Source organism: Siniperca chuatsi, linkage group LG22 (assembly GCF_020085105.1).
Source record: "Siniperca chuatsi isolate FFG_IHB_CAS linkage group LG22, ASM2008510v1, whole genome shotgun sequence".
In the NCBI taxonomy this organism is placed as follows: Eukaryota; Metazoa; Chordata; class Actinopteri; order Centrarchiformes; family Sinipercidae; genus Siniperca; species Siniperca chuatsi.
In genome coordinates, this window is record NC_058063.1 from 4,822,806 (window position 1) to 4,838,625 (window position 15,820).

At 39.5% G+C, this 15,820-nt stretch overlaps 1 protein-coding gene across 1 annotated transcript in view; it reads right to left on the reverse strand.

Annotated features, from left to right (window-relative positions):
- LOC122870617 (serine/threonine-protein phosphatase PP1-beta catalytic subunit) overlaps positions 1–15,820 on the reverse strand; it is a 41,652-nt gene that overhangs the window by 25,106 nt on the left and 726 nt on the right. Inside the window, exon 2 of the mRNA XM_044184931.1 lies at positions 8,191–8,388. Within this exon, the coding sequence (XP_044040866.1) occupies positions 8,191–8,242 (52 nt within the window). The 5' untranslated portion in view covers positions 8,243–8,388. The remainder of the gene's footprint in view (positions 1–8,190; positions 8,389–15,820) is intronic.

Genomic DNA, 15,820 nt, shown 5'->3' on the forward strand with positions numbered 1-15,820 from the left:
GAGTGAAGATCCACAACAATGTAACAGCTGTCAGCTGCACTGGCAAAGAGCTGCATAAGCCATTCACATCAACAAGAAAACACACACCGATGTCACTGCATTATCATATCATCATCACAAATAGGGCTGACCCTTATAAGTCAATCATGAAATTGCTGTGATGTTAGCACGCTATTCAGTCTGTTCTTTGATTTAGTTGCGACAAAACAGCTCTACAATGCAAACTACATTTGTGACGCTTGTATGCTTGTAATACATTTTTGTTGAGATATTGTGTACTTAGTACTGCAGTTATTGTTGCTATTGTTGGGGGAAAAAAACTCTTTTACTTAACATACGTTTTTGTGAAGCCATACAAGAACTCTCCCTAAAAAAAAGAAATACAGTCTAAAATTGGCAAATTTTAGATTTAGAAATGGAACTTTCTGATTACATAAGAAAACAAGATAACAAACCTGACCATTCAATGACATTCAATGTTAGCTTTCGATACTCTGTGCTACAAACACATTTGGGTTGGCACCAAAAAAGTACTTAAACCTGAATTAATTGTTTTTTTAGCCACATGGGGACAGCACAACAAGCTGTAAACGCAACACTGACAATATCTACCACCTGATAGTTTTTGTGGCAAACATGTTAGCAAACATTAACATTAGCATTTATTTGCAGACGTGTTTCTGGCTACCTGACTAATGTAAATCCAATATTCACTCTCCTTTCAGCTCCGGTTTGGTCTCTATTAACTTCCGAGTAAAATATCTTGCTCTTTAACGGCTAAATGCTTTGGTTTGGACTGAAACCAATACACTGAGCTGAAAGATACTAACACACTACATAGAGTGGAGGGGAACTGTAGAGTTTGGGGCAAATTCTCTGTGGATTTGTCACAATGCACAGCACATTTTGAATTTTTCGAATTGCCAAGCAAATATATTCAAAGGAATTTCTAATGGGTCAAGCAGAGCCATGAATTTTAAGCAGGTATGACTGTGCATGTTTTAGTCACTGCTGCACCTAGCAGAACTAATAATAAAGGTGCACGGTCAGATCTTTTTTAGCTCTCCAACTCCATTCTTTACTCTCTCCAAATAGGCATAAGGCCAGCAGCTCCCCTCCACTTCTCCATCTAACCCTCTTCCACACAGGGGTGATGGAAAATAGTGACCCCTCAGTAACTTTGGCGAGGAGAACAAGAGCGAATCTTGAGGCAGAAATCCTGACTGCGATGGGATTTCTGTACAGGCCTTGCATTTTCAGACGACGTTTTGTTCGCCTATAAGTGCCATGGGTGAATGGCCACGGTCTTTGTGGGGCAAAAGAAAGGCTAATATTGAGAGGAGAGACTGGTGGAGAAATAAACAGAAGGTATGGGTATAGGCACAGAAAGTGGGGGAGATGGAGAGGAGAAGAAAATGAGAGAAATGTAGGAAGAAACTGAAGCTTGAGTAGGGGAGACAGAAGGCAACGGAGTGAATAGAGGGAGAGGGGAGGGAGGGTTTATTGGAAAGCCAAGCTGGGCAGCTGAAAAGCCTGGGTGAGCTCTGTGCCAAGTTTGGTGCCAGGGGGTGAACGCTCCCCTCCGCACAGGCTTCACCATTGTTGTTTCCATAACAGAATGCCAAGCCAGCAGCCTGAACACCACGTAGCACAACAGTAGTCCTCCACGTCCAACAAAAAACATGGAGGTGACACCAATGTAAAATGTATTACGAAAGAGCACAGCAAAGGCCTAAAAGGTGCATTATACACTGCTGTATATTATAATTCAATCCAGGAAAAAGTTTATTTGTTGTTTAACTCTTTCATTTCAGTCTGTAACTTACTTTTAGCAGGGCAGAAATGCTCCTAAAAGTAGCATCACAGGCCAGAAAACATTGAGAAATCGTGACAAATAAAAGGCTTAACGATGTCTATTCTTTTGGGCTGGAGACCTGCCACCATCTCTCACACACCCTACACCTATTAAAAACTCTGATACATTACTGTACACTCTCTATTAAAGTGAGACTGTGTAACTTTTGAAAGAAGAAATAACACAATCCAGCTCTTACAAATGAAAAGGTGAATTCATAAGCAATAAAATGCACATTTGCTTAATTCAACACACTCAGGGGTTTTACTTCTACAGCCTTACTAGGTCTGGTATAAACAGTAGCTTAAGATGGCTAATGTTAGCAAACTTTAGCTAGGCATTGTTGTATAAAGAACAAAACTAAAATCAGTTTTTGACTTTCATGACCTTTCTTCACCTGTGCTGCTTTTACAGAACATTTTAGCATTTATCATTATCCTGTAATTTCCACTCATGGCCACGGTTCAGCAAAACAAACAAACAAACAAACAAAAAAAACTACCTAAACTGTACTGCTTGCTCTAATGGTCGATTTATGTTAGTTATTATTATATTATCATCTTACTGGACATTTTTTTAATTAACTTTATATATGCAAGTTTTAGTCTTTTGCAATAATGATGGAGCATTACTGACATTGATTTTTGTTCATTATATTCTACTTCTGTCAAAGTAAATTTTTACAGTAAGAATTATGTTTAATCTTTACAATTTTCAAAATCAATTACAAAAATGTTTTGTTTCTTTTGTTTTCCCTGCTGTACTGAACGCACACTATAAGTGATGGCATGGAATTTGTGTACTGTTACACCCCCTAACATAAAGTATCAGTCTTTATATTTGACTGTACCCATGCCTTTATCATGCATTTATGATTCCTTACATAATACAAAACAAACTATTGGGCTGCAATGTAGGAAGTGGATGCAGATTATCCAAAAACTGCAGTTCAACAGTCAGTGACAAATCCATTTCAGGATCTAAACACAACCTGGACAGCTCCTAAACAGAGAAATGCTCTTTAGGAGATTGCATGTACTCAAACTGAGTTACAACTGGCTGGCGTCTTTGCCCATAAACCAAAATGACAAAATTGCTCCGAAATGCAACTTTCCATCCTGCCTCCTCCCTCTCGCTGGCTGATGTATGGGGCCGTGGTGTTGATTGTGCCACATAAAGCCTACTGGAGGGCCACCTGTGCTGGCGGGCCAAACAGAGGGCCTGTTGTCGCTAAAGCCTGGGACAGTGTGGGCTTAGCGTGGGCATGTTGGGAAAGCTGGGGCCTGTAATAGCTGCTTTGCTGGATCGCAGCACATACACACAGTACAGCAATAATAAAAACTAATGAGGAGGAGGGGCTTGCTATGGAGACATAAACTAACAAACAGAAAAACACATGCTTAGTTCAGTAAACTGTACACAAACATGCAGGGAAGGAAATGTGCACTCTTGCTGAGGCACGCTGCTGCTGTCCGCTGTGTAGAGACAACTAAAACATTTCTTTGAATACTGTGAAAAATGCGACGTCAGCTCAAATGTGCTGTTAGCAACTGTAGTGATTCTGCTGTGAAATCTGAAAAATGCTACTGAGAGTTGTACTAAAGACAACAGATGACTGATTGATTTCCCACAGTGGCAAGTACTATATGTTTTTTTAATCAACTACACACACTGGATGAGACAGTCATGAATACCTTTGCATTGGGATTAAACCCTAGTACTTTTAAAAAGAGAACTTTTATAACTTTGAGCCATGTGATATGCGATGAAGACAATAATAAACTCAATCCCACAACAGGCATCATATTGTGGTATTGCAGTTGTGCATTGCCCCTGTGTATAATCATGGAACATGCAAAGTCAGGTAATGTATCCCTTAGATTATGTATCATCAGAGCTGCCACTGTGTGTCATTTTAAACCAGATTACATTATTGTCGAATGAATTGGTGAGATTACTATACTAGAATAAGATTGTGAGAGAACACAGACACGTAAGTGATATAATGGTGTTTTGTTACTAAAGGTTAAAATGCCATTATTGAAAACGTAAAAAACAAAAAAAAAACAAAAAAAACTGAGCTGAAAGTCTAATGTATTACCATATTACCCTTTTCACACTCCCCCCCCTCTCTGAGTGTGTGTGTGTGTCATCAAAAGGGTAGGTTAATTTCTACCAGGGACAGCTGTGCCTGTTGACATTTAATAGGAGATCAGAGAGCTCTTCATATGTGCAAGTGAAAGATCAACCTCCTTTTGAAGGGGTTAAAGAAATCTGTTTCTACCTTTAGGGAAAAGGTCCTCCTTTATTCCTGCAGAGAAGAAGAAATGACTCCCTAGTGTGGCAAAGTGAAAACATTCTGAGGCGACATCCACACTACTACTATCTCTGTCCAGGCGAGCGTTTCAGCTCCGTTTCCCAAGTAATCGCCGTCCATACTAACACGCTTAAAAACGCATATCACATGACCATACACTGGGCATGCATGTAAACAGGATCAGGACAAAAATAATAAGGCAGGGGAAACATGTCTGCTCTTCACAAAAACCTCCCAGATAATGCTGTTTTTATTAAAACATTGTAAATAGCATTTTGTTTTTCTCTTTTCAAGTCATTTTGTGTCTTTCCAAATATAGAAAATATAACATTCATTCCATCAATGTACACACTCAAATACTCCATTAGCCGATGTTTATAGCCTACATAATGTTACACATGTACTCATTTAGTTGGGCTATTTTTTAAACTGCATTTGCTTTACAGCAGAGGGCTGATGCAAAATAACACGTGCAAAATGGCTGAACACACTAACAGCAGGCTACACTAAGCTACTAGCAAACTTTTAAACACTGATGCATCAAAATGAATCCATTATAGACAACAGCGCTCAAATAATAGCTTGCCTCCTGCACATGTGGGCAGTAGTAGCATTATAAAATGCTGAATTTAACTGTACAACAGCTGCTAGCATTGACAACAAGGTCAGCGACGCCGGTTCGTTATCCACGTTGAATTAGCCATGCTTTGTGTTTGTTTTATTCTGGAAAAGGGTTACGTGATAGGGTCATGACACGTTGTTACTGATGAGACTGAATCAAGACGTGAACGTGGGTTTCTGCGTCATCGTTTCCAAAAGCCTCTGTTTTTGCCCGTCCAGACTAAAATGGGGCCAGCAGCATTTCCAAACGTATCTGTTTTAGGGCTTGAAAATGCCGGAGTAGTGTGGACGCTAGGTGTAAACATAGCAAAATGCATGCCTTTTAAAACGAAAAACGTAGTAGTAGTGTAGCCTGAGCTTCTTGAACTGAATGCCAGGAGACAGCCACAGACAGGCCACTTAGTAAATGTCTAAATGACAGCAAGCTGTAGATGTAATCTGGTTAAGTAAACTAAGATGATGGATATCAAGGGTTCATCAGTAAGGATAAGCCTGTGAGACGTGAGAAACTTTGTGAGAAACTGATTCTAATGTCATATTTTAACTCCACGAGTGACCTCAAATGATTTAAAATTGTCATATTGTCGTCATCATCCTATGTCTTTATGGAAATGTTGGTGTCATGTGGTTAACATACACTTTCAGAGGCTTCTCTAGCCTGCTAAGTAGGGCTGGGTATCAAACCTCAATACATCTTTTGTATAGCCCGAAATATGGCCGTACCAAGTATCGAAAACTGTCACGTACTGGAAGCTGGCACCAAAGGTGTGGTCAGATTCTCATTTACTGCTTCTTTGATCTGAAGCCAAACCGTTAGTTGATCCATAGAAAATTAATCAGCAACAATTTTGATAATTGAATAACCATTAAGTCATTTTAAAAGCAAAAATGCCCCATACAATCCACTGGTTCCTGCTTCTCAAAATGTGAACATTTGCTGGTTTTCTTCGTCTTCTATAATAATATACTGAATATCTTTGCGTTTTGGACTGTTGGTCAGACAAAACAAGCTATTTGATTATGTCAACTTGAGATTTAGCCAATGATGATGGGCATTTTTCATTATTTTATGAGATTCAGACGAACCAACTAGTAAAAGAAAATAATTGTCAGATTAATCAATTTTAAAAAATAATCATTCATAAAATAAGCAGTCCTACTTTTATCAGACAGTTCCTTATTTATATCGAAACTTTGCCAACATGAACAATAAGTCCTAAAAGTACTCAGAATAATGGAAAATTTTAACATGTACAGTCCAGTGGCAACTGAGCAAACTTCCTCTGCTAGTGAAGATGAAAATGTTTTACGGTCAAACGCTCCAGAACAGATGATTAAGTGGGCCTTGAATGGAGATTGTTTGGTCAACTACTTTTGCCAGTTTTAGAAAATTTTATTTAGGGAAAGTTCTTGTACAGCTTGTGTTTAGACAACATTTAGCATTTGAAAACTTTTGTGGAAATATATATTTCTCAAACTAAGGTATAAAAAAAAATGTCTCATTTTGGTAACTGCACCATAACTTGGCACTATTTCATAGACAAATTGCAAATGTATCCAGACCTACTGATAAGAATAACAAACACTAAATACTCATTGTTGAATTTTTCACCTGAAAACTGGTTTCATTTACATCAAATTCTGGTTTTGATCCAGAAGTATGAGCCTTCAGAAAAAACACGAATGAGCCAGCCCGATACAAACTAGAGATGGAAAGAGAAAGTGGCTGAAAGAAGATGGATGGTTGGATATATTCACGACTCACATCTGGAAGCCTTTAGGACTAGATCCCTCCAATTTCCTCCACTGAGGTTTCCTCGTCACTGCATAAAAAAAAGCAACTAAATATGTAGCCAGCTAACTAGCAACAGTATTGCTTTGCCCAGCTGACAATACAGGCCCACACTGATGTTACTGTACAGCTGACACACACAAAGAAAAAACAAGCACTATTATATAACCAGTCCCAAATCAATCCAGATGATTAGGTTCTACTGACATGTTGATCCACAGTGTGCTCTATCATTAGCATACTATGTGTGTGATTTCAGCACACCGAATCTGTTTGTGTGACCGGCAATCGATCACGAATGTTTGTTCACCACTGCTTCGGCTGTCCACATGTTTACTTACGACACAGAGGGACACTGTCTGTGTTCTCAAGAGAATGAAAGGCAAGAGAAAGACAGACAGGTCAGCTCAACGATGTCAGGATCCCGTATTTAGCACAGGAAAGCCATCCACTTCTACCCAACACATAACAATGGTGTAGGAGCCACAACGCTTTCTTCGAAAGTACCAAAGTAACTTTTGTGCTGTACTAACAGACTCAAACTAATGGCATTAGAGAAAAAAAAACAGCCCAAATTATATCCAAACATGCATATTGGCTACTTGAGTAGATAGAAACACAGGCACGTTTCTGAATAATTGTCACCCACAGCTAAACTGGGAAAGCTTCTTATTTTATCACTGATGTATGATGACAAAATGTTTTTTTCCTTCATGATAATAAAAGGTTAGGAGACAATCTGCCAGCAATTGCATTAACTTTAAACCTTTGTAGGATAACAGCTCAAATCTCTGCACTGTTGTGTTTAACAGCAATAATGGCAACTTTAAGATTGAGTATGGTTCAAACATAATGTTGGCTACGGAATTACAAAATACATCGGGCAAGGTTAACAAAAGTTGCTTAATTTGGAATGCTTACAGGGTACAAACTGTGCAGGTTTATTTAAAGTGGAATATCAACCATGCATGTGGCTTGTGTAAACATTACCATTCAGCAATACTCCCATACAAACACCATAACCCTGTCTCTTCAGTTGAGAAATCCTTATGCCAAATCCAATTTAAAAACTTGCCATTTTTTTCTTAAGATTGTGGGCAAGCGACATGCACAGTAGAATCAACATGTTAGATCTCCTCAGGGACCAGACAATTGGGCTGAAATTTTCCGCATGCTTGATTCACCAAGCTGTACTTTGTTTTGAAAGAAATGTCTGGGACTGATATGTCGTACTTATGTCAGTTATAAGTCCCCGACTGTATCTCCCCATACTCTGCCTGTCGGGGTACAAACAACAACAGTCCTCTAACTATAACTTTGTTACCATTCAGTCGTCAACCCACATTTAAACACTCAAAATTCAATTTATGAAAAGTCTCAAATGTCATTAGGTATGAATTCATAACTTGACTAAAGGTGTGCCTATGATTCGAATTACCGACAGACGGGACTAGTCCTGTTCACTCCCACACCGGGATACGCTAGCAAGTAATTACTGCGGGCCTTTTTCTTGTCAACTCTTGTCAAAACGAAACCTAGATAACCCTTGAGGACTAAAGCCGCATACAACCAAATAATGTGTTTGTAGTATGGGTGCAAACTCACCTTCTAAAAGCCTGGAAATCAGCGAATCGACGTCCAACTCACCCTCCGCCATTTCTATAAAGAGCAGCTCTGCCCGCCGCAGTCTGGCGCTGTCAGGGTACGCGCCGCCTCACTGCACAGAAAAACCTCCTCCCAGTCACAGGCCTCCCATTTAGGACTACTGTGCCGCATTAAAATGCTCCTCGGATACTCTAGCTTCTGTCACAGAAAGGAGAAAAGCGGAGAGCTTTTAATTAGCCATATAGGACCTTAACAATGTTTTTCAAGTGATTGTTATACCCTGAATTGTTTTACAAAAAATCTCGTTCACTCACTGTTTTTTCTAGCGCTTTCAATGGCATCTCACAGTCTTCCTCGGCGGACTAAGTATGCACATAATTTACTTTAACTATATTTTAATAATAGGCTACCGCAATCTAAAAATAATCTATTACAAGAAAAAGATCGGCATCTAAAATATTATGGAACTAAAGAGCTATACTACGGAAGTATTATCAATACAAGCAATACTGTTAGGTTACTAATATAAATCAAAGGTGGAGAAATTACTGTTAAAAATCTAAAGCACAGTAGCTTGATCTTTAAAATGACTTGCTAGAACGTAAAGTACATATAATGTGTAGTGTTGGCTGAAATATGCATATGAAATATGCAAAATCATGGGTAAGGCCCTGTAATTTCTCTTTCCCAAAGTAACTTTTGCTAAATCCCCACCAAATGTTAAAGTGTGTGTGTCAACCATCTCCATCACGTAGTGGTAATATCATTATTGCTGTCAAGTGCATGGTCTTTGCTTTGATTCATCTAATTGAAGGTATCAAATAATCTCCTAAATTAATATGAATAACTAGCCTAAATTAAATACAATGCATGGCATATTAATGAATGGACGTTTTTATTAACACAAAACAACAAAGATGCAACACAATAACACAAAAAAAATGCAACAACAAACAACAGTAACATACAATGTAACATTAACATGATAAACAAATGTTATACAAACAGTAACTCCACCATTATGAATATGATCAGTGGGTACAGAAAATACATGGATGGACCACAGCTCATCAGGAGCTGAGGCCATTCCAAGCATGCACTCGGCATTTGAAAGTCACAAACCGATCTACCTGCATTACTTTAGGCTGTGGGAGGACACAAGAGCACCCAAAGGACCCCCCATGCAAACAAGGGGACAATATTCACACTCAATACAGAAATGTAATGGACAGTTTCCACTTTCTTAGTTGCATTTTGTTGTTGTTTCCTCAACTCGTACCTGTGATTTCCTACAATACATTAAGGCATCAAAATGGCAAGGAACTTTGGGGGGTATTCCATCAATGCAGCTACTGAAATCTGCACTCACAAAGCCCGGTTTGAATTAACGTCGACTTTAATTTAAGGCTCAATCCGTTCCACCAACACAATTCAGCCGTGTCTAGTCAATAGGCTCGTTTGAGATGAGCCAGGCCTGCAGAACCGATCACTGGCGCTCGCCGCACTGTGCACGCCGGTTAGATTTGTGTCCGACTTGATCGCGACTTGCTCTGACGTCATGCACACGTGGGTCACGATAACCTCACGAGATCATAGACTGTATAAAAAAAGAGAGCTCGAGGTCGGGGCGGCCGCAGGTTTTCAAGTTTGTATGTATCTGCGGACAGGACACTTTGGGAGTGCGTGGTGATTGTCAATCTTTTTTTTATTTTTTATTTGGCCAATCAGTGTCTTCCAATCCACTGTCAGATTAAAAACTAATTTCACCAATACACCGCCTGAACCAGTTGGCAATCCCTTTTTAAATCAGCGAATCACTTCACAGTATTCACAGTAAGGGGGGCGGTACACAAACAACTCAAGTTTCATCCATCATATGTTTTGTAGCCAACTTTTCAACTAGCTAGCCTTAGCTAACACTGTCTGCTTATCAACCACTTGATCATAACAGAATATAGTAACTTTTACCACTGTTCATTTTAGAAAGGCCACCGCAAGAAAATCAGTGGCTTACAATCCACTGTCAGTCAAAAGCTAATTTCACCAATACATCGCCTGAACAACTTGCCAATCACTTTTTAATTCAGCGAATCACTTCACAGTATTATAAGGGGGGAGGTACAAAAAACAACTCACGCTCCATCCATCGCTTGTTCTGTACGGACAACTTTTCAACTAGCTAACTAACGCTGTCTGGTATTCAACTCATTGATCATAACAGAATATAGTAACTTTCACCACTGCAAGAAAACGTGTTCTTTGTTTAGATTATCAAGAGACAATGGATCATAGATGTTTGTTTCTGGCTTCCAGCATTAGCTAGCGAGCCTTCATTTCCCCAGGATTATGCCCGGTCGGTGGAGAAAGGTCCAACTGCAGTCCTCCTCCTGAGGCCAGTAGTTCTGTGTGTCTATGGGGTTTGAGCATGCATGGTCGGGCTCTGTTGTATGAAGTAGTCTACATAAACTTTCACTTATTTCACTTTAGCAGTCCACCAAAGTCTGTTTCTGAACAAATCTGAGATGATAAATAAGCAATCGTGAATCTGAATGAATTGTCACTCATATTAGATCTACAAAGCCTGATTTAAAAGTCCCAGTCAAAGTCTCCGGTCTGCAGAGATACCCTACTCGTTCTGGGCTGCTTACGTACTCCGTGCGCGCGCTCAATGCTAGATTGTTCAAGCCTGGCTCGAGTTAACATTAGGCTTGTTTGAGATGAACTGCGCCTCGCCTGGAAAGTAGACGTGATCAGGCAGTAGCAGCAGGGGGGGCGGTGACAAAAAGCTGAAGTCAAGTCAGACAGTTTCCAGCAGTCTTCAAAGAATATACAATAAGTCACAGAAATATTTACATCCTGTTAGATCCATCTGTAGGGAGTAGGGCAAGCCTACTCAATTGGCGGCCCGCGGGTCACATCCAGCAGCCCAGAAGCAACCTCCAAGTCATACATAAATCTGATGTATGACAAAATAAGTAAACTATATATTTAGTGTATGGAAGGAGCTAACGAGGGAGCCATCTCGCTTCCTTCGCATCTCTGTTGAGAGTTGCACATGCGCAGTACCGATCAGGCAGGATGTTTACAGATGTAGCGACACCACCAATCATATCTTTCACAAATCAACGTTTTCTTATGAGAGTTCCGACCATGCTTAGTAGCTTTTCGAAACAAGTAGGGAAGTGCTCTACTGAAAATATGTCTCTGTCAACCCTGAAACGTAAATTTGACAATGAAAACCATCTGTAGAACCCTGCTCAGACTGGCAAGTATTTGTCTATTTTACCGCCATCTCCAAACGCCTGCTATTTTTTATTGCATTCATTTGCATTTGTTTAAAATTTGTCATTACCAAAAACTAAAAAAAAAGGCTTAGAATATGCTACTGAAAATGCCTGGCCCATCTACATTTCCTGGTTTTAAAATCTGGAATTTGTAATTGAATAGCCCTGGAGTAGGGCATCTCTGCAGACCGGAGACTTTGAATGGGAGGGGTAACTGTCAATAATTTTTTAATTTAGCCAATCAGAGGCTCCGTCTGCCAATCAAAAACGAATTCCACCAATACGCCGCTTGAACCAGTTGTCAATCACTTTTTAATTCAACTAATCATCTTTCTCATAGGGAGGAGGGGGAGGTTCGACACGAAGAAGCAAACTTACCTGTTTCTCAATGTTTAGATAGAAGTTTTCAGCTCTAGTCAAAGGATTAAAGTATCAACAGACGGTAAAATTTTTAATTAACATTTTAAAGTGGAAGAAAACAACTTTTGATCATAATATAGTTACTTTCACCACTGCTCATTTTAGAAATCACATGCCGTAAGTTTATTAGAACAGCATTTGTTGGAAAGCTAGACACTGGCGGCTAATGAGCTACCACACTGCAAGCTAATGTTAGCTAACTCGCTAACTTCTAAGGCAAGTTTTAGTAGTAAGCTAACAGGCTAGAAAAGCAGTGGAAACCGGAAGTGCAGTAGTGTCCTTGCCTTATGAAAGTCGGAACAAACTTTTAAATTAGGCCTTGTAGATATAATATGAGTGAAGATTCAGCAACTAGATTGCTTATTTATCGTCTCAAATTTGTTCAGAAACAGATTTTGATGGGACTGCTAAGGTGAAATAAGTGAAAGTTTACGTAGCCTGCGTCTCACAACGGAACCCTACTACGCATGCTCAAGCCCCAATGGTTCACAGAACTACTGGCCTCAGGAGGAGGTCTGCAGTTGGACCTTTCTCCACCGACCGGGCATAATCCTGGGGAAATGAAGGCTCGCTAGCTAATGCTGGAAGCCAGAAACAAACATCTATGATCCATTGTCTCTTGATAATCTAAACAAAGAACACGTTTTCTTGCAGTGGTGAAAGTTACTATATTCTGTTATGATCAATGAGTTGAATACCAGACAGCGTTAGTTAGCTAGTTGAAAAGTTGTCCGTACAGAACAAGCGATGGATGGAGCGTGAGTTGTTTTTTGTACCTCCCCCCTTATAATACTGTGAAGTGATTCGCTGAATTAAAAAGTGATTGGCAAGTTGTTCAGACGATGTATTGGTGAAATTAGCTTTTGACTGACAGTGGATTGTAAGCCACTGATTGGCCAAATTAAAAAATGATTGGCAGTTACCACGCCCTCTCAAAGTCTCCTGTCTGCAGATACAAACCTGCCCAGAACAATCGATTGTCGATAATTAAAACATATGTTGCAAAAGAGAGGAGGACGAGAGCGGTGTTCCTCTCAGCGGCGGAACAAACCCTGCCGATGGAACTATACGAGGAAAGGAGTCATCACCAAGAAGGACAATACTGCCGCAATTTACAAGGCGAGGTAGATGGCTTGGCAAAAAAAAAAAAAAAATGCAGACAGACTAAAAGCGTAAGTTTTACAAGCCTACTTATTGTTTTATTTGTATTTGTTAATAAATGAACATTCACATCATACAGTAAGACTACAGCTATATTACCAGTAGGCTAGATAATATCAGATGTATGTTTAAAATTATGGTGTAGGCAAATTTAGAATAGGAGAACTGACATAACTACAATGCATATACTGTTAATTAGCCTAATTCGTCGAGGTGTGTGAAGCCTCTCTGACCTATATTCATCCTTCTGTTACCATCTCAACAGGAGCCATCTCAATAGCCAGAAAAGAACGTGGCAACAAGTGAAACTTGGGTACAAAATCATTTTCCAAAGTGGCATGTAGTCTAAAATGAATATACTACGTACGTAAGGATGTATGTTAAATGGATGTGTTAGAATAGTAGCTGTAAATATGTACCATTTTAGCCGCCAAAAAAGAAAGAAAGACGGAAGCCACTGCTACTGGTGGGGGACCTCCACCTGAGGACCTCACACCTGCATAGGAGCAGGCGTTGAGTTACAACCGGGGGCGCCCACAAATAGAGGGGGGGACCTCCTCAGACGTCATTCCCCAAGGTGCTCTGGAGTAATATGTACAAGGTATTGTCTACTGCTTTTCCTCAAGAGGTACCAGTCTCTCAATGGTAATAACTAACTATAGGCCTATATCTTTCAGTGAGTGGTGACACTATATGTCTGCTAGATCCCCCGACTCGAGATGCCCAAGGCAAACCTGACCCATGTGTGAGTAGGTGTTTTGTTAAAACACTGTGCATCTTATGCAGTTCTTTCTTCTGTTGCTTTATCAACTGCAGTGTTCTTCTTCGGTTTGCAGGGACATGGTGCCAGCCTCGGGCCTTCGATGAGGAGACTGTATGCAGTCACAGATGCCAGAGGTAGGAGTAAGGCCTAATGTGAAATGTTTTGGATGTCATTCTACAAATGATGTATAAACATACACCTCGCTGCCGGACATGACCAGAACAAGAAGTACATCAGCAAGGATTGAAGTGAGTAACTCTTTATATTGTTATTATCAACTACATTATCGGCTACTATTTGACACATTTTCTCTTTCACAGGATGTCCGTTCAATATACAAGCGTCATCTGCTCATTGGCACTGAAAGCCCGAAACTGGACATGGAGTAAAAAAGCTAAAAATTAAGAAGTTGGAGATAAATTAACTGAGGAATGACGTAAGTATAGATTTAAACATAGAGGAAGATCATGGTTTTGACTGTAATTAATGTTTTGTTTTTTGTCTTCACAGCTTAAACAAAATTACTGAATTAATAAATAACTTCCAACATAACTTTGGCACCCTTTTCTTTCTTAAATTATACATGCTAAGCTTTCAAATAAAAGGTTTCACTCCAAAATAAAGGTGACCATGAATAAAATGGGGATTAACTGAAATAGGTCTTAATTTATGATTCGGAACACAACATATGTGATGTGAGCGCGAAAAGACACTTGACGGAACTGTGTTTTCGGATTCTGTTTCCGCCGTTTGACACGCAGCTAAATTAAGCTTGACAGCTGTGGAGTAGGCTAGTTCAGCAGTATACATTACCTTGGTTACAGAGCAGGGGATCCTATAAGCCACAGTAATGGAACGGATCTCTGACTTAAATTAGTGAGACTTATAAAAATAAGCCAGGATTTTCCTTTGTCCACCTTGATGGAATACCCCTCAGGCCTTTGCAATATAATACTAATAATATAGGGCTACTTTTTAAAAAAAGCTATATAATAAACTCAGTTGACAATCTTTGTTTCTGGCCACTTGTATCAAAATGATAATCTGTGCAAATATTATTGGTATTAATAAGCCAATTTTATATCCATAAAAGTAAACTTGAAATGAAGAAAGCTGTGTAAAGGATAACAAAAAAGAGAACTAATCAAGGCCCAGGGACAAATGCACAGTGATTGTAATGAGAACAGATCCTGATTTATTCACCTACAGCGCCCCCTTCTGGTCAGAATGTGAAATTTATGAGGGTTAAGTTTTTTGATAAACTTTTTATGATTATTTTGTAATTTTAAAAAAATAGCAGAATTCCATGTTCTTCAGTTGAAGAAATACTAATTACTTAAGAGGTAGGAGGCCTACATGTTTGTTGTCACTACTTTGCCAATGTCAAGACCTGAAACACTGTTTTTTGTGTAGGCGACCAGCAGAATTGAAACTTGTAGTGTATATTGTCAGCATGTGAATGTTTCAAAATAGTACGATAACAGCTGGATCTTCTACTTTAAGACGTCTGTTTACAGACGAAAATCCTAAGAATAAACATAGAGTGGAAATCAGAGGTGGATCCGGTCTCAAACTCTCTTCCAGGTTATGACTAATGCCAGAAGTTATGTTATTGCCTCTCCCACTCACAACTTATTTTTCTTTTCCTTTCAAGTGCGTCATTTGGGTATTTCCGTACTGTTTTGAGTAGGTGGTGGCAAGTTGCACTGCAGAGGAAAGTCAAACGGGTGCAGCTGCGTCAAGCTAACCAGGGGACAACACCGGAAACAAACGACTTTTCTCTTCAAAATAGTAGCGTAAAGTTGCTGTCAAAACGTGCGAGCCTACTTTAATATAAAAAACGTCAAGTAGACCTACTGTGCATATATAGTGTATGAATGGAAAATAGAAGCAATTAATAGCCTACTGAGTATGAGAAAGTCACCATGTTGACTTTGGAAAACAGCGTATTACGCAAAATGTTGTTATATTCTTCAAATAGGTATTGTTCTAATGCAGTTTT